This window comes from Papilio machaon, chromosome 17, assembly GCF_912999745.1.
Source record: "Papilio machaon chromosome 17, ilPapMach1.1, whole genome shotgun sequence".
NCBI classification, from domain to species: Eukaryota; Metazoa; Arthropoda; class Insecta; order Lepidoptera; family Papilionidae; genus Papilio; species Papilio machaon.
The window spans coordinates 6,133,184-6,160,267 of NC_060002.1; the positions used below are offsets into that span (position 1 = coordinate 6,133,184).

The following is a 27,084-nucleotide window of genomic DNA, read 5'->3' on the forward strand; positions in this document are numbered from 1 at the left end:
AGCGACGGAAATATTTTTGTTTGAAAAAAGTTCGTTGGTGGTACATGATTATTGGCTTTTTACTATTTTGCCATCGATTCTAAAGGTCGCTGCTTCTAAATTGGTTTTTTTGTAAGCAAAGTTTGTCTTGTTGCGAGGAACAAGGACTTTTTTTTTTGTAAGTGGATCACCGCGAATGGCCCTCACTGTACAATCGAGGATTTTATTTCCTACCAATTTTGATGAAATATATTTGACGCTCACAACACAATTAGAACAAAAATTTGCAGTAACATGTACACGTTACAATTATAGTTCGTGTGATGAATTTTTTTTTTACGATATTCGATATTAAATGGGAAGAGAATTTAATTCTTTGACTGTAGAGATGGTAATTGGATAATATTCTGTCGAATTCAACATTTTATATCTAATTGACCTTTTCATAAAATACTAGCGTTGTCCGCAACTCCGTCCGTGTGAAATAAAAAAAAAAACTTATTAGATAGCTTATGTTATCTTCCAGACTATGTTCTACACTACATCTATGCAAAATTTCATTGAGATCTGTTTAACAATTCTGGAGATACCTAGTAACAAACATCCATCCATCCATCTAAATATTCGAATTTATAATTATTATCATCATCAGCTCACTGTACGTCCCCACTGAGGGGCTCGGAGCCTACCCCAAGTAAGGGGTGACTAGGCCATAGTCAACCACGCTGGCCAAGTGCGGGTTGGTTGACTTCACACATATCATTGAATTTCTTCTCAGATATGTGCAGGTTGCATCACGATGTTTTCCTTCACCGTAAGAACGTCGGATAAATGTACATATGTAAATCGAAAATCGAAAAAACACATTGGCACATGGCGGGATTCGAACCCAGGACCTGCAGATTGCAAGTCAAGTGCTTAACCCCTGAGCCACCGACGCTCATAATTATTAGTAAGATATAAAATAATATTGTTCTTTGCAGGGCGTTATTAAAATACTGGCCAAAGACGCACTCGCCCAAAGAGGTGATGTTCCTGAACGAGATGGAGGAGATCCTGGACGTGATTGAGCCGGCTGAGTTCCAGAAGATCATGGACCCGCTCTTCCGCCAGCTCGCCAAGTGCGTCTCCAGCCCGCACTTCCAGGTACCTCCTGCACCATCTTCATCATCACCACATTCACTCATTTACTGAAAGTACTTATTGGTGAAGTGATTTTCTGTGACTATATTATATTGACAAACGCAATGAGAAGAAAATCTACAGGATGATGGTTTTTTAATTGAAGTCTAGATAAGTAAATAAATCAGTAAGAATTTTTGTTAAGACATTTTAGTCAAAATCTTTCAAATTGCTTCTAACTGTAACTGACTTTAGCAATGATATTTGCCTAGTTTTAGATATTGATGAAACATCCTGTATATTGTATCAAGGTGGCGGAACGCGCTCTATACTACTGGAACAACGAGTACATAATGTCATTAATATCTGACAATGCGACACACATCCTGCCCATCATGTTCCCATCACTGTATCGCAACACAAAGAGCCACTGGAACAAGACCATCCACGGCCTCGTCTACAACGCACTCAAACTCTTCATGGAGATGAACCAGAAACTGTTTGATGAGTGCACACAACATTACAAACAAGAGAAACAAAGGTAACATACTGTAGATAAATGTAAATTAGTAATAATTCATCATCATCAGCTCACTATACATCTCCAATGAGGAGCTCGGAACCTAACCCAAGTTAGGGGTGACTAGGTCATAGTCAATCACAGTCTAGTGCGGGTTGACTTTACACATATCTTTGTTTTTTTTTTCTCAGATATGTGCAGATTGCATTACGAAGTTTTCCTTCACCGTAAGAACGTTGGATAAATGTACATATGTAAATCGAAAAAGGGATTCGAACCCAGGACCTGCAGATTGCAAGTCAAGTGCTTAACCCCTGAGCGTCGTTACTTTTTTAATATTTTTAATTTAATTCGATGAAGGTATTCTCAGTGGCCAGTTATCTATATTTATATTACGTTATAAATAAATGTTTTAATTAATGTAAATATTTTATTACTCTTTGCGCCTATTTTATTACCGCCATCTGTTCTCTATTGACTGACCACATTGCATATACAAGAAAAAAAATAGTTTGTTTATATTGTCCTTTTTTAAAGTAGTTCCAAAGTATTTGAATTATTTCGTATTAAGTTACGAAATTTCATCTTGTATATGTAGAGAAAGGGAGCGGTTGTTGTACCGAGAGGAGTTATGGTTGCGGATAGAGGCGTGTGCGGCCGCCGCCAATCAGAGCGCAGCGCTCACGACCCCGCCCACACAGCCGCAGACCACGCCCCCAACGCACTCCGCCCCGCCCCCCGCAACACACCCCACACATCTCGGGAATAACACAGATAGTGCGCGTCGGATCGATCGCGAACAGACTGAGGTAAATAAATAACACCGTTGACTAACTTTATTGTCTTTAGCAGGTCACTAAATAATTTTTTTATATTTTTAAGTGACCATCTGAATTCGCCGAAATAACTAAGTGCCCATAGACATTGCAATTACAGATGTGTTATCTACCTTTAATGCAAAGAAAGATAATATTTCCCCTTCCTATCCTTCTTTCCCTATAAGAAAAGGATAGAAGGGAAAGAAACCAAAAATTAGTCTTCCCAACACCACACTCATCAGACGAAACATGGAATTGCTTCCATTGCCTGTCTTCTGTGTGGTTACAATTGTATCTAAGGAGCGGACCAATTCGTGAAACAATTTACTTATCGATTATAGACAAGAAAGCCAGTATTCAACAACAGCAGTAAACCATTGATCCGCAAGAAGTCAGAGTTGCCCGCGGACACGGCGACTGTACACGCGCTCGCTGAACACAAGCGAGCTGACGCATTCCTCTCCACACCACCCGACGTAGATCACTGCTAGCACTCGGACAAACTAATATGTACTTTATAGCAATTGAGTTATGACACAAATTTGCCCGACTGATGCTGTCAAATCCATCGTAGTGTTTGGACAAGCGATAATCAGTTTTATAGCTAATGTATTGATGGTTCAAATTTGTCCGACTGATGCTTCTTGATAGCTGCGTATCGCGGACAAGCGATTATCAACTTTATAGCTATTAATATACGGTAATTTATTGGTAATCGAAATTATTAAGTCGATTACATGTTGAATGTTAATATATTTAATATGAGTGCCAGTAATGAGTTGCCATTCAGGTAATGCTCGACTCATGTTGTAATGTATTTGTTAAATTTGTACTTATTTTATACAAACTATTCTAATGTGTGTATGGATTTCACGTAAAAAATTAAATCTAAAAAAGGAGTTTTTTTTTTTTTTAACTGAACCACATCTTGAAATATGAATTTTAAATAGACCATAATTAATATATGGCAACTCAACGCAGACAGACAAAAATTAAAAATAATTTAACAATATAAGGCCCACATAATGTTCACATATGTCATCTTTTCTCGCAGCTTTCAGACCAAAATCTCGAAATAAAACATATTTTTATCCCTGTCATTTTGACAAAATAGATAATAATGTGTTTTACACAAAGATTTTGGTCTTAGAAACCAACGATAAATCGAATACCCCGCTTTTTGTTAGTATTTAATTTAAATTTACTGTATGACACTCCGAGGCAGAAAACTAATTAAATGATACCCCAAATGTCATAGTGAAAAGGACATAAATATATTTAGTAAAGAATTTGCTCGGAAACAGAAAAATGCAACCAAAAAAACAGAGGGTTTTGGTTTATAAAAAGTTCCTTTCTATTTAGAAAGTTAATTAAATAAATGAGCTTAATATCCTCGCCGAAAGATTGTGAATCTCGACAGATTATAAAATATCAATATAGTGCGACAAATTTATTTGGCTCGGTGACCAAAAGTAACACTAATATAGTCTTTTGTTGGTCAATTTCTTTATCAAATTCTGACAGAACTTAGTCGCGATAGTAACACCTCTCACCGGGTCACATATCTTTATCGGACTATTGTCGTTTATAAACTAATGAAGTTCATAATTAGTCAATAACATAGGTCTTTTTTAAACAAATATCTTTGCGGCCCAAGGTCATAGTCTCGCTGCTCAGTTCCTCCCACCTGCATCTAACATTATGTACAGCGCAGTAACTCGCACGAAGTTAAGAACCGTCAAGATATCTGAAATGACATATGTTCTAAACCAGGGATCCCCAAACTATGTTGGACAAGTGACTCCCTTTTCCAAAATGAAATGTTAAAAGTAGTTCAGACCTCCAGGGTTCAGACCCCAATGGCCAAATTACCTACTTTTAACATCAATTATTATTATTATTCATTCTGACTTATGTCAATAGAAGACAGTGAGAATTAGCAATGCTTTAAGTTCAATATCGACCCCAAGGGGTTGATATCGATATTGACCCAACTTCGACCCCTTTGGGGATCCCTGGTCTAAAGGAAATGAGAAATTTTATTTACATATTTCACTGGATGACAATTTCATTAAATTTGGCAAGTTTTTATATTTTGGATGGTACAAAAATGTCTGTTTTTAACAGCCATAGAAAGATAAAATTGTTAACATTGGTTTATTTTTCATATCGATTGAATTCAATTATATATAGCGCGATGTTGCAAGTTGACACTAATATAGTGATATAGTACGTTTACGTCTGTCTGTATGCATTTTTTGATAGTATGTCACGAGCCTGTAGGTCGTATCTGTATAAGGCCTTACACTCAGCTAATTCATTTGCGTTTAGTATCGACTAAGCGAATAAGACGATTCCTTTATTACGTCTTTGGTACATTATCGACGACATAAAACGATTGTTCCAATCTTGTCAGATAAATACATGGCGGCCATTACGCTATATCATTATTTGAACAGAAATTTTATTTTATGAAAATTGTGAGATAAAATGAAGTGAAATTGTGGGAAAAATTTGTTATTTCAGTAATATTTTTGGAATTTACGAGTTTTAACGTAAATTGTCCGTTTTAAAATGACGTTGGTTTGGAATGAGACGAGACATTTTTTTTATATATTTTGCATTTGATTCCGATTTCCTCTGACACTTTTACCTAGAATTATATATTATTTATGTAGCCTTTTATTAACGTCCCATCGCTCTAAGCTCTGTTTCCACTGAAGTATCACTTGTACAAACATAATATTATCTTGATAAAAGCAATGTTTTTGTATATGTTTCGTCAGTGAAAACACAAGGTAAATAACACCGTATGAATTATAGTTAGTTAAATATTAAATTAATCGTAGTGTCCGCTTGTTGTTCTTACAGCTAATGTACAATAAGCATTTATATTTTTGAATAAATAAAGAACAATGGCAGCCGCCCATACATCAAAATAGTTGAGGCTAAATATTAGCGTCTAAGCATGAAAAATATCTTAAAACGATAAGAATTAGTTGCGGAGCAAATATCTGAAAGAATTTCGGCCCGGGGAAGCCGCAAAAAATAGATATTTTGATTTTAATTTTTCGTTTTTTAAGATTACGTCATAATGACAGCTTGAGAAAATTCGGAATGAAGGTTGTTATTTAAGTAAATATCTAGTACGTGATTTTATTTTGTATATTAAATCAGAACTGTATCGTTATAAATCAGGCAGATGGTGGTTACGAGTAGTTATGTGGCTGATTTCGAAAAATATAAGAGTACCACCACCTGCCCACTAGCTGTCACGCGGCATGTTGGTACTCTTTGCTACGAGCGCCACACGAACTCAACCGACACAAGGCGGAGTATTTGTGACGTGCGTGACATTTTAAATGTTGCCATAACCATAAAAGCGAATAGTTACAACATAGTGCGGTTTGCATTCATTTAAAAATGCCTGAAGCCCAAAGAACTATCTTTTTTCACTAAGTATACACCTAATATAAATAATTAGTATCTATTTGAAAGTAAGTATTGGAATATCATACATAATAATAATTTCTAATTCGTACACTTTGCTAAATATAATTCCGAAAATACGGCATTCTTTAAATGGTGGGAACACTTTAATGGGTGATAATCCGATTAGTCAATATACTATCTTTAATTTATTATAATGTTTCTGTGGCTTCAACAAAAATAGAATTATTTACGTAAATTATTAAAAAAATATGTAAATTAATTGTATCTATATGACATTTCTAGACGCTAATTTTTTTTTCAACTATTTTTCTGCCATTGTTCTTTGTTTTTATGTCACTTGTCCAAGGTCATTATAAAAAAGTACACTCATCGATATTTTTTTTTGATAAAATGGGTTGTAAATTGCCACAAAGCTACAAATATATATCAAAAGTGGTGAAATAAAAATATAATTTATGTTTACGAATTGATTTTCTTGCCGACTGTACATTGAGGAACATTTGCAAATCTAAAATATTAAAAATGAACCTTAAGTGAACGTAATAACGTAATAACGTAATAACGTCCAGTTAAAGGTGGGTATAGACTAGAGCATTTACTTGTAACAAAACAAGCCGCTCTATGATATGTTTGGAACTGTGCTTTGGAAACTATGCTTTTACCTTTAATATACCATTCGTAAGAACGTTACATTACATAGAAATGCTTGAGAAAATACTCTAGTGTATATTCACCTTTATATGTTATATTTTTTACACACTTGACACCGTATTAAATTGTTATTGTAAATGAAATCAATTTAATGTACTTAGGGATCGCTTATCAGTATTTATTTGATAACATTTTATTTATACAGCATTTTCGTGATATAATCTGTGAGTTTGGATGTCATATAATTGTGACTGAATTAGCTTTTATTTTATTATATTAAAAAAACAATGGACATTTTAAAACATCACTGAAGCATATATACTTTTTTTTTTAATTCTATTGACACTAGAATAAAAAAATTAAATGTTGTAAAATCACGATAGGGCTTTTCGGTATATAATTTTTTTTCAATTTTTTTATTGTGTACAGTGTTGTGCCAAAATTAAATGGGCATCGTCTTGTGACCTTTTATACATCGTGTTAACACGTAAGACTGTGTATGTATGAATCTGTATGAAATGCATGTGCGCATTTAATTTTATTTGATTGATTTTTTTTTAATTGTGTTTATTTTATTTATTATTGTTTCCAGTCACTGTCTATGTATACACATCAAAAAAGTCTAAGCAACACATATAAATTTCAATTTTACAATGTGTTTTCGGATTAAATCCTTAGTATTTTCGTACTTTTATTATTTATTAATGCTTTTTTTAATATTAAACAGCAATTGTTTTTTTTATTTACTTTTTAATAATCTTAATTACCAATAAATACGAGTTAGGAATGTTTGTACGTAGTACAAAGTAAGGTGCCCTAATCAACTAAACTTAAAGTAAAATTTAATGGTTGTACAAAAATTGCATAAATTAATACAAAGTGTGGTCTCCTCTGTTATGGAGAACTTGCCGGCACCGATTATTCATAGAATCGATGAGACTGTTAATGTGATCCTACGGTAATTGCTCCCAATGAAATTTTAGTAAGTCCATCAGTTGTTGGGTTGTTGTCACTCCATCCAAGTCATTTAAAACACGTCTCTGGAGCATGTCCCGTGCATGCTCGATGGGGTTGAGGTCTGGCGATTGTGCAGGCCAAGGCAATACCAGGAAGTTTTCCCTTGCCAAGTACTCCCGTGTGTGCAAAGCTGTATGCGAACGCGCATTGTCATGCATCAAGGTGAAATCGAAGCCAAGCGCTTGTGCGAATGGACGGACATAAGGTCTTAGAACATCCTCAACGTAATTTACAGCGTTCATGTTACCATTTACAAAAACGAGCTCTGTTCTTCGGTTCTTCATAATACCCGCCCATACCATAACTGTTAAGTCGTTGTATGGATCCACTTTCTGAAGCCACCTCAGTCTTTCAGTATTTCCAGGACAACGGTACACTCTTACCCTTCTAGTATCAGACTAGAACCCAAATCGAGACTCATCGCAAAATAAAATTTTATCCCATTGTTTCCGGGTCCATATAATGTGTTCCCTAAACCATTAATTTCGACGAGCGCGATTCCCGTGACGTATCGGTAGGCACCTAATTGGCCGTCGTGCTCGTAGGCCATACTCATGCAATCGATTTCACACAGTTTGGCAGCTAACAACAACACTACTTGAATTTTGTAGCCTCAAACCTATCTCTCGGGCGATTAACATCGGCTGGCGTCTTTCAGTCAGTTGTATGTATCGATCTTGCCGTGTTGTTGTACACCTTCCTCGACCTGGGTGCTGCTCAGCAGGATCTCCCGTGTTAGTTTAACGCTGATGAACACGGCAAATAACGCTTCTGTTGATACCAAAATACCGAGATACCTGAGATTGAGTTCTTCCTGCTTGCAACATCCCTACAGCTCTCTGCATTTCATCTGCGTTCAAATGACGTCGCTCCATAACGTAAAAAATGTCTCAAAATTCAAATTTGTTCAAAACTTTTTTAATTATTGTTTGAATCTTAAAATTGATACCGAATACTAAATTTTAACAAGCAAAGAAAACGCTGTAAAATTCGAACAAATGCATTCGCTTTTGAATTTGTGAAAAAAAAAAACAAATGATGCTCGTTTTTTTTTTTCACACCCACCAGTATGTCCTATAGATCAAAAAAGTTTACATAAGTATTACCTACTTAGTAAAAAAATGATAAAATAATTGATTAATAACTTGAAATAGTATGTGTTGCTTAGACTTTTTTGATGTGTGTATATATTTAGAATCGTTGTAATATTTTTATACTTCTATTGGCTTTGAAGCTTCCAGAAACTGTTTTCTCGAGGTCTTTGTCTGGGAGCGAGCACTTTGTCTACCTAAATTAGAATATAAATTTAAGGCAAGTGACTGTATTAGACTGTTATATAAATCTAAAGTGTGGTAAACATATTATGTCGTGTAATAAATAAAGAGACATTGTGTAAGGGTACAAAGACTTAACACTTTCACTGCCACCAGTTCGCCTTGAGTTAACGTATTACGTGAAATTCAAAGTAGCATTAAAAGTGTTAAGGGCGTGGCGGAACAGATTTTTTATCTATTACTTTCTATCCTTATCCTTAAATCTAGTCTTATTTTACTTATGCTTAATTTTGTTTTAAAATTATATTTCCGCAGTCTGTTAGAATGTTTCAACAGGTTTTGATAATTATAGTATTAGAATTAGTCAGATTATTTTGTCTATATTTAATGGGACTCCTTAAGTGGCCATTAAACTGTAGTTTTATAGTTGGCTAGTTGCCTTCGCCCTCTTGAAAAAAAATAGACAACAATATGTATATAACTATATACAAGGGTCACTGAAGATTTTTTTTTTGTTCCGTTACGTCCGTCGCTGTATTCACACAATGTCTGCAGTCGCTTGTTGTACGAGTGAAGTGAAGAAGTGAGGGAGCGAGCGAGTGACTGCGGAAAGTTCGCGATAATTTAACAAATTGGATAAATTTTGTATAAATATTTATAACGATATAATGTAACTGTTGAAATCAAAGTATTGTAACAGATGACATATTATAAGGTGCTTATGATTATCGTTAAAATACAAAGTTGTGCATAAGTTTGCGTTTTATTGGGAACAGATAAATGAGTTTTTAATTCACAAATTCTCTCATCGTCTCATATTTATTGCAAAATAAGTATAACAATATGCTTTAACCCTTTCACGCTCAAGATAAATATTTTTCCCTTCTACAAAAATCGTTATCGATTGCCCAATTATTATTTAATCTATATTTTTTATTAGAGATCTTCGGGACCTACAGGTCCGAGATTGGGTCGGGACGGCGCGGGATCGGGGAAAGTGGAGACTTTTGTTGTCGGAGGCCAAGGCCCACTTTGGGTCACTGCGTCACCCTAGTTAGTTAGTTAGTTATATTTTTTATTTACTAAATGTCAAAAGAAAACCCATTTCCAAAGCAGCAAATGTGTTTCTGAACGAATTAAAAAAAAGAACTGTGCTAAGGTATTGTATCTAAAATATTGTGTTGTATTGACATATTTAGACTTGGAAATCTTATGGTTTTGTAAGGGTTAAAGGTCTTTGTATGCAACCCCGAGACACTATAAATTTAATATAAAAAGGCACAACTTAAAAAAAATAATAAGATATAAAAACAAAACGTCAAAACTGAAATAATGTCAAGATAGAAGAATTTTTAAAAAGGCATAAAGCTGTATCCAACCCCGAGGCCGCAACAGCCTTCAAGGTCATAATTTGTCAACTCAAGGTAATTTGCGTCATCTTCACTCAGCTTACATCTAGCATTTATGTTCTGCGCAACAACTCGTACGGTGTTCCGAGCCTTCAAGATATTTAAAAATAACTATACGAGTGTTCCAACAAAGTTTGTTATCAACGATTATTAAGGGATAAATAAATATACAAAAATTTCAGATGTTTAAAATTATTTATAAATACGTACAGTTTTATACACACTTTACAATTGCATATAGTTTTTAATCACGATTCCTATATCTTCTCCGTGTTTCCACAACCGAAACATCTACAGAAACATGTTATCTCTATTCAAAGAGAAAGATGGCGATATGTTTTTCTACATGTGTTTCGGTAGTGAAAACCCGTGAATTCTGTACAGAATATTTTTTTTTATACGCTTAATAAAATAATTAACATTTAAAGATGTATTGCCGAAATATACATTATATCAAAAGATTTAAAACAGCACTTGCTATTATTGCTTTTGTACTGTACTTTAAGACGAATTTAGTTTACATTTGACATGCTTTATATAAAATTTTAATATTAATATCAATTAGTAAACTAGACCAAAGATTAAACGTCTTTTAATTAACTATAATAATCAAGTTTGTTTCAATTTTTCTTCAAAACTAATATAAATTATTTCGGGAAAATTAACTTTTAGATATTTAAAATTTATCATAACCACAATCATTTATACTTCCTTATTCAAAAGCTTGAAATTAATTAATATGGAATCCAATTGAATCACAAATTGAACGCAGAATGGGAAACAAGAAAATTTAGTGCTACACGGGGACACATAAGGTGAAATAACTATTAACTATAAGTTTTCAATGTCTTTTTTATTCTATTGGTAATAAAACGGAAGGAACGATGTGTATTTTTGCAGTTAAAACTAATGGTAAGAAAACAGAATGTTGCCAAAAAGTTTAGTGACGGATTAACAGAAAATTACTTAATTTCTAATGAAACAAGCAATAACATAGACGTTCGTTATATTTTCTATAATACACTTTGTTTAAAACTTTATATATATATCACTAGCCGCTTCGTAAATAATACAATAGGGATTAGGCCTTAAAGAAATAATATCCTTAGAAAATAATTTTGGATATAGAAATAAAGCTTACATATTTTAGTAATAGTATACAGTATTATTTTGCTATCGTGATAAAAGTGCGTGCGGTGATATCGCACGACAAAGCACTAAGTGGAAATGGACACTAAAGTTTTAACGTTCGTTAACATAAACGTAACTTGGAGCTCAAAATAATTTAAATAAACGTTGGGAATGTACAAGTTTAAAAAGAAATTTTACTTCCCATAGTAAAAAATAAGCAGTATACCGTTTAAAGTCTCAAACCAAAACTTGTATCGATTGAAGTCAAAAAGTATCATTTTTTTTTATTCGTACTGAAAGATTTCGTCGTTTTATTAAGGAATTTATTTCTAGTTTTTTCAAATAAAAAGGAAACAATTTACTAACTACTTGTGACAGCTCGAATATGAAATCCAGAATACGTCATATACGAAACTTTAACACATTCAATGCCACTACAAATTGTTCGTGTTAAAACTGACTCGCAGAACGGTTGGACGGCAGTAAACATGTTAAAAAAACTCATGACTTTTTCCGCCATATTATATTATTACGTATTTTTAATATTACATAAAAGGAGCACATTTTTTTAGTTAATGTTTAAATCAAAATATCAAGAATAATAGCGCCATTCTATTTAAAGACTAAAGAAACGGTGGAGTCTACAATATTCTTTTCATTGTTTAGTTTTTTTTTTATTTATTAAATCTCCACTCAAAATCTCAAGGTCTTACGAAAAATTATCTAAAATTCTCTTCAAATTATTTCAAATACATTTTTATAATTGCAATTTAATCACTATTATTGAAATAGTAAAATTTTTTAACGGATTAAATATTTCTATCTAGCAACATATATTTTCCGATTTGACAGCTGTCAGATCAACGACTTTAGGGATGTCAAACAATAAATTGATGGAATTGTCATTAAAATCGATTTAATTCGAATCGATTTTATCATATATTGGTTTTTTAAACGACTCGTTTCTTTTTTTCATACTTACATATACTTGAAAAAGTTAAAGTACATCCTTTTACATGCAACTATCAACATTTTAGTTGGTGATCGCATTTTAAATTGGTGTTTTCAATAAAATATTGCTCTTTAGTTTATAATTGTGGTATTACCGTGTGTTGGTAGTGGTGGGGATGTGACGTCACTTCCTCCGTGCTGCGAGCTGGTGTCTGAGCAGCTCGAGCTGGTCATGTTGACGCGCGAGCTGCTCGTTAAGTCCTGCCACGTGTTCCGTCAGTACTGACATCTGCTGCTCGTAGTTGTGAGACGTCGAATGCAGCTCCTCCTCCTGAATACAACGCAATAACTTATAAGTAACAACTGCTTATGCTTATTTCCTGACATAGACCAGGGATTCCTAAAGGGGTGGATATCGAACTTAAAGCATTGCTAATTCTCACTCTGTCTTCTTCTATTGACCTAAGTCAAAATGTATAATAAAAATAATAATAATAATTGATCTTAAAAGTAGGTAATTTGACCATGGCGGGTCTGTGGTAACAGTTCATTTTGGAAAAGGGGGTCTTGTTCAAAATATTTTGGGGATCGTGATGTAGACTGTGTGATGTCGGTTTCACTCATTTTAAAGAGTAAGGCGTTATTCAATCTCAGAAAAAACTATTCAAAGTAATTTATTTTAAATTATATTTTATATCTATATATATAAAAGAAAGTCGTGTTAGTTACACTATTTATAACTCAAGAACGGTCGAACTGATTTATCTGAAAATTGATGGGGAGGTAGCTTAGAACTAGGAGATGACATAAGAACTTTTTTATCTTGTGTGCATTTTTTTTATTCCGCGCGGACAGAGTCGCGGGTAAAAGCTAGTTTTAAATAAAAAAATTATACATAAGTATATTAAATTAAACAAGCGTTAGAAAAAATCATACTAACCAATCTGCTTATAGTGTTGTGTTTCTCTTCAATCGTATGCGCGTCAGTTTCTCTCTCGCGTTCCATCTCTTCGAAACGCAGTCGCAACATCTCACACTGAAATCGGTACGAGAATATTTATTCACATCACTAATTGTGTTACACTGACAGGTGTCAGAATTTCGTAACAAAATTCAAGCTTAAAAGTCACATAATATCATACCTACGCTACGTAAGAAAAATATTTATAATTCCAACTTCCTCATATTTTTTTTTATATATCAAAAGGTGGCAAACGAGCAAACGGCCACCAGATTTCGCCGAAATAACGAGGCGACCGTTGCCTATAAACATCCGCAAATGCAGATGCGTTGCCTACCTTTAATCAACGGAGAAGGGGACGCACAGAAAGAGGATATTTCCCCTTCCTATGCGTCACCCCTTCCGCCAATTCCACTTCCCTTTCCCATCCTTTCCTAAAAAGGATGGGAAGGGAAAGAGGACTAAAATTAGGACTCCAGTACCACACTCATCAGACTGTACTTGGAATTGCTTCCACTTGACGCCTGTCTTGTGTGGTCATATTTAGAAGTATTTTCGTTTATATCCAAAGATCGATTTCTATTCTACTGACAGCGGCTGCGACTTGACAATTTAGACATATAAATAGCTAATAAAAGGCATCTAAATCAAATTTTTGCCTACTTATCTCATTATGCTAGAAGCTAAGTGGAAAAAGGGTTTAAGTATTACTAGGTCTACTAATTACCTCATTAATATAATGTTCAGTCTTGCTGTTAAGGAGGTCGCGGTCTGCGTGCGCTGCGGTCAGCTTGCTGCGGAAGTACTGCTTCACGCGGTCTTCGCGCACCTGAACCTCATGATTCAGAAGGAATGGGACCTAGACCAAACAAATAACATATGACTTTACCCTAATTGACTAACTGTTTTAGTGTGGCTTCATCCGCATTCCATTCGAAGTTTTTTTTTTTATTAATAACATTACGTGAAACATTTAATTCCAAATGTCAAAATTTAAATGCTCAAATGACAATGAAGGCCTTCGTAATTGACTTAGAATTACCGTTACCATGGCAACTATCCATCTTTGCTGCTATTGGCCAACAATTTTTATCCCTTTCATGCAAAACAATTTTTTTCAACGAACTCAACCTAAAAAATGGCTTGAAAATATATAGCCTAAAGCATGTTGTTCACTTTAAATAATTTTATTTTTTATTATTGTTATAAATATATACCTCTAAACTACCAAGCAGCCCCGTCATCTTTCCCTCGGCATCCACAGAGGTCTCATTAAATGTATTGAAGTCTCCCGAATCATGACTCTCTCCTTTCCTCTTCTGAGCGGCGGACACATGCTTTGCTATTTCTAATTTAAGGCTTTCATTCTCCATCTGCAGTATCTCAAACTCCATCCGAAGTTTCTGATTCTCCTAAAATATAGAAATAAAGTGTTCATGTCCATTTAGTTACAAAATTAAAAAAGCTTGTCTGGATTTCTCTCTTGTATGTGTTAAGACAAAAATATTTTTTTTTTACCTGATCCAATGTGAGTGCTTTTGTACTGAGTTGTTCATTGATGTTCAACTCATCTACAGAACTAAGAGCATCTTCACTGCCAATCTGAAATTTTTATTTATCTATGTACAGTCGAACCTGGATAAGCAAGATATCTTTATGAAAGCCAATAGACAATCTTTACAAGCGAGAAATTTGGGTTAGACAGTAAGAGAAAAATTTTGCAGTCCCTTAGATTCTCACTTATCCTGGTTTGACTGTAGTAAAATAGTTCATGTTCATGAAATAGCTAACTATAGAAGGGATTTTAGGTTATAAAAATCATAGTTCAGTAAGTAAAGTAAGACAGTAAAGTTACATTACATTGACCAGGTTGTCAGCACAAAGCCAATAATGGAAGATTTTTTTTGTCTGGGAAATCTTGGAAGAATAATTTGTTAGTTTCAAGAATCATACTTTTACTAGGATGTGGCAACTAATACTAAATGGATAATCAATTTGCTGGATGAAAAATTTGTGAGATGTCCCCCACATAGAGTGGAACAAGGTTAGGGAGATGAAACCCAAATTAATCCCAGAATTTTTTGCATTTCTGCTTTCCTCATCCTGTTCTAATACTCTATTAGTAAGTATGACAAATAAGTTAGAATAAAAAACATTAATGTTACCAGACTACCAGCCTCTGACAAGAAGTCACCATTGCAACTTGCTTGGCTGCCCGTTGCTACAGCCCTGTTACCACCCCTATCTTTCTGCAACTCTTCTAATGTAAATTGGATCTCTTGGTTTTTATTCTTCAATTTAGCTATCTCACATTTATATCTACTTTCACTTTCATTAAAGTGTTTCTGATAGTCTTCTAAGGAGGCTCTAAGTTGAGCCACTTCAAAAGTCTTATCTGAAAGCTAAAAAATATTTGTTTATTAAGTTTCGAGCAAAATTATTAAAGGATTAGTTTCTGAGACAAAAATCTCTGTAAGAAACATATCACATCCCTGTCACTATCTTTGACAAAACAGATAACAATATGTATTGTTTGGAGATTTTTGTCTCGGAAACCCATCATTAGAAAGTCAATGAATGAAAAGACAGTTTAGTTCTACTTTCTTGCTGGTTAAATTAGTACATCATCCTATTTTAACTGTTGATTTATATATTTTTGTTTTTGTCAAACTGAGTAAGGTGCATGTGGAGGAAAGTGAGCATATGTATGGGTCCAGTCACTACATTTTTTTATGACTCACCAATATGTAGAACTATGTTCTACCCAGGATCTCATGTGATTTGAGACACCATAAACTTTAGATATGATAACAATTGTTTGTGGTTATACCTGTGATGCAAGCTGTGCATTCTCAATAATCTTTTTCTGCAGCTCCTCCTGCAGCAGGCCAGGGTCGAGCGGTGCAGGCACAGAGCTGGTCGATTGTTTCTCATCACTTTTACTTTTTGTTTTCTTACTTAACTTATTCTGTAAAACATTGATGGATACATATGAGATGGGGAACATAATTTTATGGCTTATAGCCATTGTAAGTAACCTTTTAAAAAGAAAATAAACATGATTAAAATACCAAAACTATATAGTTAGTAAAGCCTCAAACAATATTACATGTTTGCCAAAATAAATATACATATATACATATACTAAATAGTGAACATAATCAAATGCTTTGTTGCAAGCCCACTGACCTGCAAAGCATCGAGCTCATCCTGAAGGACGGACACGCGCCGCGTCAACTGCTGATTTCTAAAAGTTAATGAATCTATCTCCAATTCATCTTGCCTTATAACTTTCTCCTTAGATTTTAATACTTCTCTTAGTTCATTCGACTTAGCTTGCTCATCTAAAACCCCTTTTTTTAATACCTTCACGTGAACTCTTAACTGAAAGCGGAAACAATAAATTTACACAATTACTTGCTTCAAAAAGCCGCTCGATGTTTGATCTATATTGTGTACCTTTGAATATTCGGATGCCAACTTTTGGTACTTTGCCTGTATATCTCCTGAAGGTAAGCCCTCCATCCCTAGAGCTTCAAGAGATCATTACGGTTCTTTGTAATAAAGAATATTGTTTATTTGTTCGATTGTCTACAATGTTGAAGTTGAACACCCACTTTCTTGCAAATGTCAAAATGAAAATGACAATAATATGACGTTCATTCATAACGTTACTTTTCATTATAGATTTTTTTTAAGATTTTGATTTTAAATTTCTTTATTTGTTTATATATTTAGTTCAATACTTTCCAACATGACAAAAATATTATAAATTTACTGTGTAAAACACACTGAAATAGATATACCTAAGCCTAAACTTGTAACGCCATTCCTCTCTTCATTCATATACATTTTAGATATACAAACAAAATAGTATTCTGGATTTAAAACTGAGAAATCATATGGGGCATTACTAAGTTTTGCTATGATTTGTTATTTAAATTGTAAAGAGGCAGTCCCGATTTTATTAAACCAACGTCATGTTTGCAAGTCCCGTTATTTTTAGTCTATGCCAAAAGTGCCGCTATACAATATTTTTTTATGGTAACATCATCTCTGTTGATGTGTCGTGATTGTCCAATATAAAATATCAATATTTTGGAATTTATGAAAGAAAAACAATAATTTTAATCAAACTTTTCGTATTTACAAAGGATAATAACTATTCCGTCTTTCAATGAAGTTTCCATGGACGATAGGTGAGCGTCTGAAAAATAGTTCAAAGTTACATCGCAACAGGTAACAACCAAGAGAGAACAAAGTTATTTTTCTTTAAACTATGTGTCTTATTCGCAGAATTATGGAATCAAGCAGCTCTAGTTGTTACAACCATTCGTCGGTCAGCAGCGATCATCCTAAAAGTATCATACACATCGATGTAGACTGTTTTTATGCTCAAGTGGAGATGGTGCGAAAACCCGAGCTGCGCTCCCTTCCTCTTGGTATACAACAAAAAAACATCGTCGTAACCAGTAATTACGAAGCCCGAAAATATGGTATAAAGAAGTGTATGCTCGTAACTGATGCTCTGAAAGTTTGTCCCAGTTTGAAATTACTGAATGGTGAAGACTTGTACAACTATAGGACGGCCTCTAATAATATATTCGCTGCACTTCTACATTGGAAGTGTCCAGTTGAAAAGCTTGGAATGGATGAGAATTTTATAGATGTCACAAATTTAGTTGAGGAAAGAGTTAAGAATGGTGGTGATGGGTTTTCACTTGTTGGTCATGTGTACAGCGAGCCAATGAGTGAATGTATATGTGGATGTCACACGCGCCTCAAAGTGGCTTCACAAATTGCCAGTGAGATGAGGAAGAAACTATTTGATGAGTTGGGTTTTACAACCTGTGCTGGTATTGCACACAACAAATTGTTAGCAAAATTAATCTGTCCACTTCACAAACCAAATGACCAAACAACAATTTATCCAGAACATGGGGCCAGTTTTATGTCCACATTGCAAAGTGTCCGGGCCATTCCAAGTATTGGGTCTAAAACAACTGAGGCACTTATATCTCAAAAAATAGTTACTGTGAGTGATTTGCAGCAAGTATCTGTTGATGTGTTGAAAAAACATTTTAGTAGTGATATGGCAGTAAGACTTAAAAATCTTAGTTTAGGGGAAGATAATACTCCAGTGAAGCAAACAGGTAAACCTCAGAGCATAGGCCTAGAAGATAGTTTCAAAACTGTCAGTGTGAAGAGTGAGGTTGAAGAAAGATTTGCTACATTACTACAAAGGTTACTCGTGTTGGTGAGAGAGGATGGTCGGATTCCAGTTTCACTACGAGTGACTTTAAGAAAGAAAGATGTCAAGAGATTATGCAGTCACCGAGAGTCTAGGCAGTGTCAGGTTTCTCCCTCCATCTTTACCATAAACAATGGTACACCCACTGTAACAGAAGTGGGACAGCAAAAGTTAATGACCTCAATTATGAGATTATTCAACAAACTCATTGACTTAAGCAAACCATTCCATTTGACATTAGTAGGACTGGCTTTTACAAAGTTTCAGGAGCGAATGACGGGCAGAGGTTCTATTGTAAATTATTTAATGAATGATATATCAGTACAATCTGTGCTTAACATCACAAATGATTGCGATACTTCTGCTTCCTCAATGGACTACTCAGCAGCATCGCCTAGTAGCAGTACAACAACAGACCTTTCTGATGCTGAAGTTGAACCATCACCAAAAAAGCCTAAAAAAGTGAATTGGATAGCTAAAAAGAGATGTTTATCTAAAGGGGAAGTTGCATCTCCAAGTAAGTTAAGAGTTAGTGAGCTCAGATTAAATTCTAGGGAGCTGGAGAAAGTTTCCGAGTTAAGACTTAACTCCAGGGACAGATCTCTCACTCCAAGAGCAAGCCCTGCTAAGGAAATTTCTGATACAGACACAATGAAAGATGTTTCCGATGCTGGTAATTGTGATGATTGTCCAACTTATGTTGATAAAGAAGTGTTTAATGCCTTACCTGATGAGATGCAGCAAGAGCTTAAGGCCATGTGGAAGAATCCATCCAATTCAGAGTTGCCTAGAAGTAGTCCTAGAAACATGAACAAAGCAAAACCCAACACTATCTTGAAATATTTTGTTCACAAATAGCATTAGTTATATATTTTGGTTATTACTTTAAGTGATAAGTGAATGAATGGTTTCTATTTTTTCAAATCATACAATTTTTATTCGGCAGATCAAATACAATGTTTATGTTATAAAATGTTCTGCTTTTTATTGTACCAACCTTTATATAATATAAACAATAACAGAATAATTAATAAACATAGAAAAAAATATGATTACCTCTATGCACACAGGGCCAGGAAAGAAAAATAACAATTAATATGTATAACTGAGATATCATTTAATTTCTATATTTTTTACAGCTTCAGTGATCATAGACGAGAGTTCGTTGAACTTGTGTACCTTATGTACTTCAACAGATAGGGACTGGGCCAGCCTTGTGTACGACAACACATCTACATTCAGTTGTAAACGGATCTTATCACCATCCGTAGTACCGGTGCTCTCAATGTTCTGCTGTGAGGCCATGTCACGTATTTGTTTCAGTCTTCTCAATGATTCTTCGGTTCTCTGCACTGAGGTTAAAACATCTTCTACATATTTATAGTACCTGAAATAATAATGTTACAAGATAAAAGTTCAAAGAAGGTCGTACTATAAAATTTGAGCTAAAGAAAGGTCTAGACTTGCATCATAGATCGACAAATGAATAGATAAGCAGATATTAAGTATTACTGGAACATTCCATATAGAATATTAGCGATAAATATTACAATAAAAATAAGTGGTAGTTAATACTTACGAAACGGTCATAACATTAAATAAAGCTTCATAAAGTCCTATTAAAAACAAATTATCTACTTTATTCACGGCAACCTCATTAAATTCTCTAAGAGAATTTGTAACCACATCAATATAAGGACAGGGCTTCGTAGGTATACTGCGGTTGGTTTTCCTATAGAGCCTTGGTATGTCACTAACTTGTTTCAATTGAATATTGAAATTGTCATACAATTCATTTACAATGCAATCTCTTATTTTACTTTCAGTTTGTTGTAAGATTTCTATGGAAGAATTTAAGCTTTCTTTAAGCAGAGATTTACTGTTCTGGATTGGTATTTTGCTTTCTACATGCGCTAGAAAGCTTGGAAGTTTCTGCAATATTGTTTGAGTGTCTACATAGATATTTAAACTGTTGTGTATTAATGTGTTGTTTATGCCAGTTGTTTCCAACTTTTGCATGGAATCCTGCTGAAACAAGATGTCACAATATTATCTAATGCAATTTAGTCCTCACTTGAAACAACTTACGGTTTGTTGCAATGTTTCATGAAATTTTGCAACCCTGGTACAGAACATAAAAAATGTATACATATATGTGTAAACATAGAACAGAAATATAATTTACAGACCTGGGAACAAACACTTGTTGACCATGATGCATATCTGGCAAGCAATTGCAATGATAGCTTCCAGAATTTATGCGCCAATGCTTCTATGTAGATACCATCTGACCAACAATTGTGCAGACTGACCCAACATTTTAGTGTTTCCTTATGAATAAACCCATCTTTGTTCTCAACTGTTGGACTCTTATTCAATGATGACTCAAAACCACCTACAATTAATAACGTATATGTACTATCCATAACTATTTGTGAAACGGAAAATGAAATTATTTAAGGTACCTGCAATCTCCTGAAATCTTATTTGAAAATACACTGGTAAATTCCATCTCTTTTGAAAACTCTTATATTCTATTGTATCATGTAATAATTGAACAGTTCCTTCAGCGGTACAATATTCTTCCAATTTCCTGACAAACTGTATACTTTCACTATATCTCTTATAAAATAATTGTGGATTTCCCGGTGCAAAGATAGATGCTAAATTTACTTCTATTCTACTTTCCACTTCACACCAAAAACAATTCACTAAAAATATATATTTCTTAGCAAGAAATGTTAAAGTGGAATGTTGCATTACTTTTAAAAACAATTTCAGTTTTGTTTCTAATAATGCCAATATTTTGGTGTAAATGCCTTGCAAGCCATCCTTGCTTCTCTGTAAAGCTGGTTCATTTATAATGTCCTGTAATAAAGGAGCTATTGCTTGCTTTCGTATTAATAATTCCGTTTCATTTATACGATCTAATGTTGTCAATATTAATAATGTTTTTAGAAGATTATTTTCATCATTTTCATTCCAAAAATGAAACAGCAATGTATTTAGAATATGAATTAATTTTCCACCAATATCATTGTATAATTCCTTTTGCTCAGAACTAAGTAAGTTTTCACATTTAGAAAAAGTGAATTTTAATTGATTGTATAATAAGGCAGTGCGCTCGGCTACAATAATTTGCTCCAATTTATTCTTGTCTGAAATGTCTCTAAATACAGTCTCCAATGTTCTTAAACTGTTTACTGTTTGGCTGTAGTGTTTGAGAAGTTGTTTCTTCTTCAACAGGCTGTGTCTTTGGTTTAGCCAAATTGATAACTCTTTCATTGCATCTTCTAAACATTGTTTCACACTCTAAAAGTACATTATAATAACATATTTAATAATGTAATTATAACTATGGTTTAGATATTGATAAAATAAACTATAAATCGCCAATGTCATTTCATATCATGCCTAGAAATATCTATGCTTTATGATTTTATTTTATTGAATAATAAAAAGTATAGCAACTTACAAACACTTCTTCATTTAGCTGCTCCAATGGCACTTGAATTTTTACTATAGCCTTATCAAAACCAATCAACGTAGCACATAGATTAACGAAGTTAGCGTAATCTTTATTAATTAACTCTATCATAGCCAGCCTCAATACTTTGAGATACACGCCTAGGTCGTCGCGCATTTTCTCCAAGGAGGCCACATTTTGATGATCCGTAAGAAAAGTATCGACGGAAAAATTTGTCTATAACAAAATTTTAAAGGCATATATAAATTTTAAGTTGAAATTGTACTTTTTTATCACAAATAATGAGTAATACCTTGATGAAATCATTCCGATCGAAACATAAGCCTCGTGCCGGCGGCAAAGTAAAGTCGGCGTTATTCTTTTCCATTCTAACGGGGTAACAACATTGCTTTACAAAGGCACCTTTTTATAAATTCGCTAAAATTGTTTATCAGAAATTACTCTTGTACTCCGCTATCATGTTGACATTTCTTTTACTGACGTAAGCTGATTTTGACAACTTGACACATCATATTGATGACACAGAATATACTATCGAATCGATTCCTATCGATGCGATAGTCGTCTGATTGACTCTTTAGAACGTGACAAAAGTTTCCATTCCGCTTTTCGGGTCCTTGAAATTTTTGAATATCTAGTTACCCCTCAGAAGTAGTATCTATTCGTTAGAATTAAAATATTCATTCCTACTCTTTAATACCTCTTATAAGAATCTATTAATGATAAAGGATAGTAAAAGAAACACACCATGTAGTCAAACTGTGCTATATTATTGATCATATTAAGAAGAATATATGTGGTTTAAGATTAACACACTGCAGAAGTGTTGATAAACGATTCATAAACTACAATTTAATAAAACATTATTCGATTATTTTTATTAATTGTGCGTTTGGTTTAATACCGCGAAAAACGAGTAGGATGAACGTAAAATCTGGAAAAATTAAAATCGAGTTATTTACAAAAAAAAAAAGAACGGAAGCTGAACGTAGAATTTTTTTTTTAAATTATTAGTCATAATATACCAACCGATACAAATGTGGGTCTAGAGAGCGGAATGTAATGACCAGCCTTGAATACAATAGGTTTTTTCATGCACTCCATTGTTATGAACAGCAACTTTTTGAATTTTCTATCCTGTTCGTACCAGGGACTTTGATATAAGGAATCTCTTAATTCTTGACTCTGCAGGTAATATAACATTGTTTTTATTGACTTAAGATTGCTTAAATTGATACGTACTAGTAATTTAGATTATTTTATCTGTGCATGTATATAGGTCAAAGCATCACATAATGAATACCATAGAATGTTAGTTTAATTACCCTTGTAGTTAGCTCGCTTCCGCACCAGCAATACAGAAGAAGCTGCGACAGCATTGTCACCATGTAGTTCAGCATAGAATAGAATTGAATACTGCTCGGCTCCGACTTTCAAAATTAACGAACAACATTAAACAACGTAATTATAAACAACTAGCTTTTACCCGCGACTCCGTCCGCGCGGAATAAAAAAAAATAGAAAACGGGGTAAAAATTATCCTGTGTCCGTTTCCTGGTTCTAAACTACCTGCCCACCAATTTTCAGTCAAATCGATTCAGCCGTTCTTGAGTTATAAATGGTGTAACTAACACAACTTTCTTTTATATATATAGATATCAAATCATGACTTGAACTTGGTACAAACAAATGTAATTTGTCATAGAAGCCATAACACTATTTTATATTGCGACTAGCTTTTTCCTTAGAATTTGTCCGCGCGGAATTTAAAAAACTTAGTAAGTTATGTGTTCTTCCAGACTATGTTCTACATCTGTGCGAAATTTCACCGAGATCCGTTAAGCCATTTTGAAGATACGTAGTAACAAAAATCCATCCATCTAAACATTCGTATTAATAATATTAGTTGATACAATTACAATTGGATTTGGCGGAAGAGGGGACGCATATGAAAGAGAACTTCCTTTTTCTGTGCGTCCCCTTCTCCGTTGATTAAAGGTAGGCAACGCATCTGCATTTGCGGATGTCTATGGGCAACGGTCGCCTCGCTATTGCGGCGAATCCAGGTGGCCGTTTGCTCGTTTGCCACCTTATGATATAAAAAAAAATACAAACCATAGTAATACGTAGTCCAATAATGCAGATGATAGCTACAGTACCACTTAATTGGAAAAATATATTTGCGTGGTATGTGTCTTCCACTATTTCTATGAATCTGCAAACAAGATCGTCAAAAACTGCGATGAAGGTCTAACTCCCACATTCAGATACGTTAAATGGTCCCTAAAGTAGTACTTATTATAGATTTAGTGAGAGAAATTTAAGTAAGGTTTAATTAACGTTTTAAAGGATTTTGAGTGAGACAGTGAGTGAGTCAACTTTGTATCATTGTTTTTTCCTTTGTTGATGCTAGTGATCTTAAAGGTTAGAATTTGTTTCTTTTTCATCGTACAATAATACATGTTTACCTAATAACAGTTTGGTGTTGGTCAATGCACTCGACAAATAATTTGTTATTGTTTGAAATTCTCATGGTTCGTTGCTCGTCCGTTAACTTTGAAGATAATGACACTGACTGCATCTGAATTAATTTAATATTATTATTTGTGTTACTAGGGGAATCATTTGGTATTCAAAATAGACTTGTTATTTTTCTCTGAAAGTAAAGTAGTTATTTGTAAAAAATAATCGTCGTATAAATAGTATAAAAATAATTAGAAAACGGTCAACCTTCTGTACTTTATCAATGATAATGTCAAGTTGTGCGCAGCCGAACATGATCATGCCGAGGGTGATGCTGTCAACAGCAAAAAACAAGAAAGCGCTGATGTAGATGCTGCCCATCTGGTATACATAGCCGATTTCAAATTGAGGTGACTTCTCCGGCCCAAAAGGCATCCTAAAAGTAATTCATGTAGAATCTTTTGTTTTTTTTTGTCCACGGTGGCATTATTTTTTGACTCAAATTCAACCCAAAAATATTTTTATTTTAGACACACTTTTAAAGTAGAAAACCTTCCATAGAGTTTGAAGGTTATGTGTTGCCCGCAAAATACAATTTCAAAAGAGATTTTTCAAGGACTTAAATATAAAATTCGACTAAAACAGTTTTTGATGTGAAACATCTATAGGCTCACTTGTAAACCGAGTTGTTGGCGTGGCGACGCTTGCCGTGGCGACGGGTCGCCACGCAATAGTGAGGTATACATATATATATATGTATATAATATATATATATATATATATATATATATATATATATATATATATATTAATTTAATAATATTATCTTTTATGCATATTACTTGTACACACACGATGTTTCATATCTGCCAGGCGTCCCATGACGGCTCACATTTTTTTTTTGTTTAATTACTTACCATATTCTAAATGGAAAAAACCTGCCTCCAGTATCATCAAGTAGAGGCATTAGCGCCCACAGCGTACATGTCGTCAGAGCGCTGGTCAGGAAGAACATGCACAGCTTCTTGATCTGACTAGACAGTTTTACCATAATTCTAAAATATATCGGGTCCATTAAACACACTGCGTAAAATTCTAACAAGAAACCTGGTTTTCTTTCATTATCAAAATATTATAAACCAAGTATAGTTTATGATGTCTTTGATTTTAATATTTTCCGACAATAATTTTTATACAGAAGGGGCAAACGAACAGTGGTTCGCCTAATAACAGTTGATCCGACACTCATGGACATCCGCAACACGGGAGTAAAAGAGTAATTAAACTTCTAATTTTGCTGAAGAACTTCTAGCCTCGGCTCTGCTCTTAGACAAATGTATTAAATGTAGATTGATAAATAAAACGCCTTGATTATACTGCAAATAAAACAAATAACTTTTTTTTGTTATTTAATACTCACTTTTGTTGTTCTTCCGTTTCTGGCGTAAATATATCCATTTCCATATACTCTATTAGGACCTTTATATTATTTTTATTAAGAAGAAAAACGGTAACTTTGTAACAGACGGATGCTTGCGTGAAAAGTAGATAGGACGCCTCAGACATCGCTTCTAGGTCCCCCCATACACCAGCTATATAGACAAATTCAAATATTATAAACGCATATTGTGTTAGCATTATAAATGCCGTGTAAAATGAATGTAGAAACATAGGTCTTTCAGGTGTTAGCCATATTCCTAGAGCTTTTAATACTCTCTTTGGTCTACTGAGGAATAGGTCGATACTGTTTACTGCCATTGCTGTGAAGGATTGAGATTTTAGTTCCAGTGGATTTCTTATTATATCTATGGTATTATGTACACAGGCTGTTGTTTTTGTTTTAGTAAAGGTATTACAAGTATAAATTAATTCTCATATTTGTGTAATTTTATAACAACTAACTTAATATCTTTTACATTCTTGAAATTTTCGTAAGACATTATAATACGGTTAATTATACGAGTGTTAGCCATTAGTATGATTACTAAGATTTAACCTAAGTAGAGAATTTTGCTATTTTAAAAAAAGGCTGTTTAATGGATAGGTCCTTTGTACTTTAGAAAAATATCATAGATAGAGGATACACAAAATTGAATAGCAAAAAAGGCTACGACTATTTATAATGTGTGTCGTAGAAATTATAGGTACACTATTTTGAAACACGCTGTATAGTGAAACTTTAATAGTTCGCTTAAATTACAATTATAATTGCTTTTGTTCTGAAACTATTCAAAGGTGGGAATTAGCAAACAAAACATTTATCAAAACTTCATTATGACAGAAATATTTTATTAGAGGTAAATAGTCTAACTTTTATACTTCGACATAAAAGTTATTAAATTGTAGTTATTTTGTAGTCGTAATTATTAAACAAATATAACGAAATAAAGACTTTTGAAACAATGAATAATAAAAAATGAAAGGTTAAAATCAAATAAAACAAGATAATGACAAATCAATTATTTATTATATACATAAATCGTGTATCACATTGTGTACATTCACGACGTTTTAGGCAAAAGTGTAATTAGTCTACCAACATTATGAAAATATACACTCCCTGTGTTTCTCTCTTTCATATTGCGAACTTACACAAA

At 33.7% G+C, this 27,084-nt stretch overlaps 5 protein-coding genes across 10 annotated transcripts in view; 2 read left to right on the forward strand and 3 right to left on the reverse strand.

Annotated features, from left to right (window-relative positions):
* The window catches only part of LOC106716173 (serine/threonine-protein phosphatase 2A 56 kDa regulatory subunit gamma isoform), a 36,392-nt gene extending 32,472 nt beyond the window's left edge, over positions 1 to 3,920 (forward strand). For all 4 annotated transcript variants that reach the window (XM_045682028.1, XM_045682029.1, XM_045682027.1 and 1 more), the window contains 4 exons: positions 963 to 1,125; positions 1,413 to 1,642; positions 2,220 to 2,430; positions 2,781 to 3,920. In XM_045682028.1, the coding sequence (XP_045537984.1) occupies positions 963 to 1,125; positions 1,413 to 1,642; positions 2,220 to 2,430; positions 2,781 to 2,930 (754 nt within the window). In that variant the 3' untranslated portion in view covers positions 2,931 to 3,920. The remainder of the gene's footprint in view (positions 1 to 962; positions 1,126 to 1,412; positions 1,643 to 2,219; positions 2,431 to 2,780) is intronic.
* Positions 3,921 to 12,320: 8,400 nt separating this feature from the next.
* Positions 12,321 to 16,908, reverse strand: LOC106716112 (protein phosphatase 1 regulatory subunit 21). 2 transcript variants are annotated; one of them, XM_045681881.1, is made up of 9 exons: positions 16,746 to 16,908; positions 16,476 to 16,670; positions 16,117 to 16,254; positions 15,464 to 15,688; positions 14,805 to 14,888; positions 14,504 to 14,698; positions 14,014 to 14,145; positions 13,266 to 13,361; positions 12,321 to 12,656 (listed from the first exon to the last, which is right to left on the reverse strand). In XM_045681881.1, the coding sequence occupies exons 1-9, from the start codon at positions 16,809 to 16,811 to the stop codon at positions 12,510 to 12,512; spliced, it is 1,278 nt and encodes a 425-aa protein (XP_045537837.1). In that variant the 5' UTR covers positions 16,812 to 16,908; the 3' UTR covers positions 12,321 to 12,509. The 2 variants fall into 2 exon arrangements, with proteins under 2 accessions (XP_045537837.1, XP_045537835.1); XM_045681879.1 differs by having other exon boundaries at positions 15,452 to 15,688.
* Positions 16,909 to 17,341: 433 nt separating this feature from the next.
* LOC106716168 (DNA polymerase iota) lies at positions 17,342 to 19,479 on the forward strand. The gene is made up of 2 exons (XM_014509629.2): positions 17,342 to 17,485; positions 17,583 to 19,479. The coding sequence occupies exons 1-2, from the start codon at positions 17,475 to 17,477 to the stop codon at positions 19,393 to 19,395; spliced, it is 1,824 nt and encodes a 607-aa protein (XP_014365115.2). The 5' UTR covers positions 17,342 to 17,474; the 3' UTR covers positions 19,396 to 19,479.
* Positions 19,480 to 19,614: 135 nt separating this feature from the next.
* On the reverse strand, positions 19,615 to 22,533 carry LOC106716167 (conserved oligomeric Golgi complex subunit 2). Of its 2 annotated transcripts, none has more exons than XM_014509627.2 (6): positions 22,317 to 22,533; positions 22,013 to 22,240; positions 21,003 to 21,849; positions 20,727 to 20,932; positions 20,117 to 20,565; positions 19,615 to 19,924 (listed from the first exon to the last, which is right to left on the reverse strand). In XM_014509627.2, the coding sequence occupies exons 1-6, from the start codon at positions 22,389 to 22,391 to the stop codon at positions 19,651 to 19,653; spliced, it is 2,079 nt and encodes a 692-aa protein (XP_014365113.2). In that variant the 5' UTR covers positions 22,392 to 22,533; the 3' UTR covers positions 19,615 to 19,650. The 2 variants fall into 2 exon arrangements, with proteins under 2 accessions (XP_014365113.2, XP_014365114.2); XM_014509628.2 differs by having other exon boundaries at positions 20,117 to 20,562; positions 22,317 to 22,530.
* A 371-nt stretch (positions 22,534 to 22,904) lies between these two features.
* On the reverse strand, positions 22,905 to 26,278 carry LOC106716156 (odorant receptor Or1). The gene is made up of 8 exons (XM_045681865.1): positions 25,908 to 26,278; positions 25,405 to 25,542; positions 24,755 to 24,923; positions 24,493 to 24,605; positions 24,140 to 24,239; positions 23,350 to 23,454; positions 23,054 to 23,209; positions 22,905 to 22,958 (listed from the first exon to the last, which is right to left on the reverse strand). Exons 1-8 carry the CDS (start codon positions 26,243 to 26,245, stop codon positions 22,905 to 22,907), a joined length of 1,173 nt encoding a protein of 390 aa, XP_045537821.1. The 5' UTR covers positions 26,246 to 26,278.
* Positions 26,279 to 27,084: the final 806 nt, after the last annotated feature.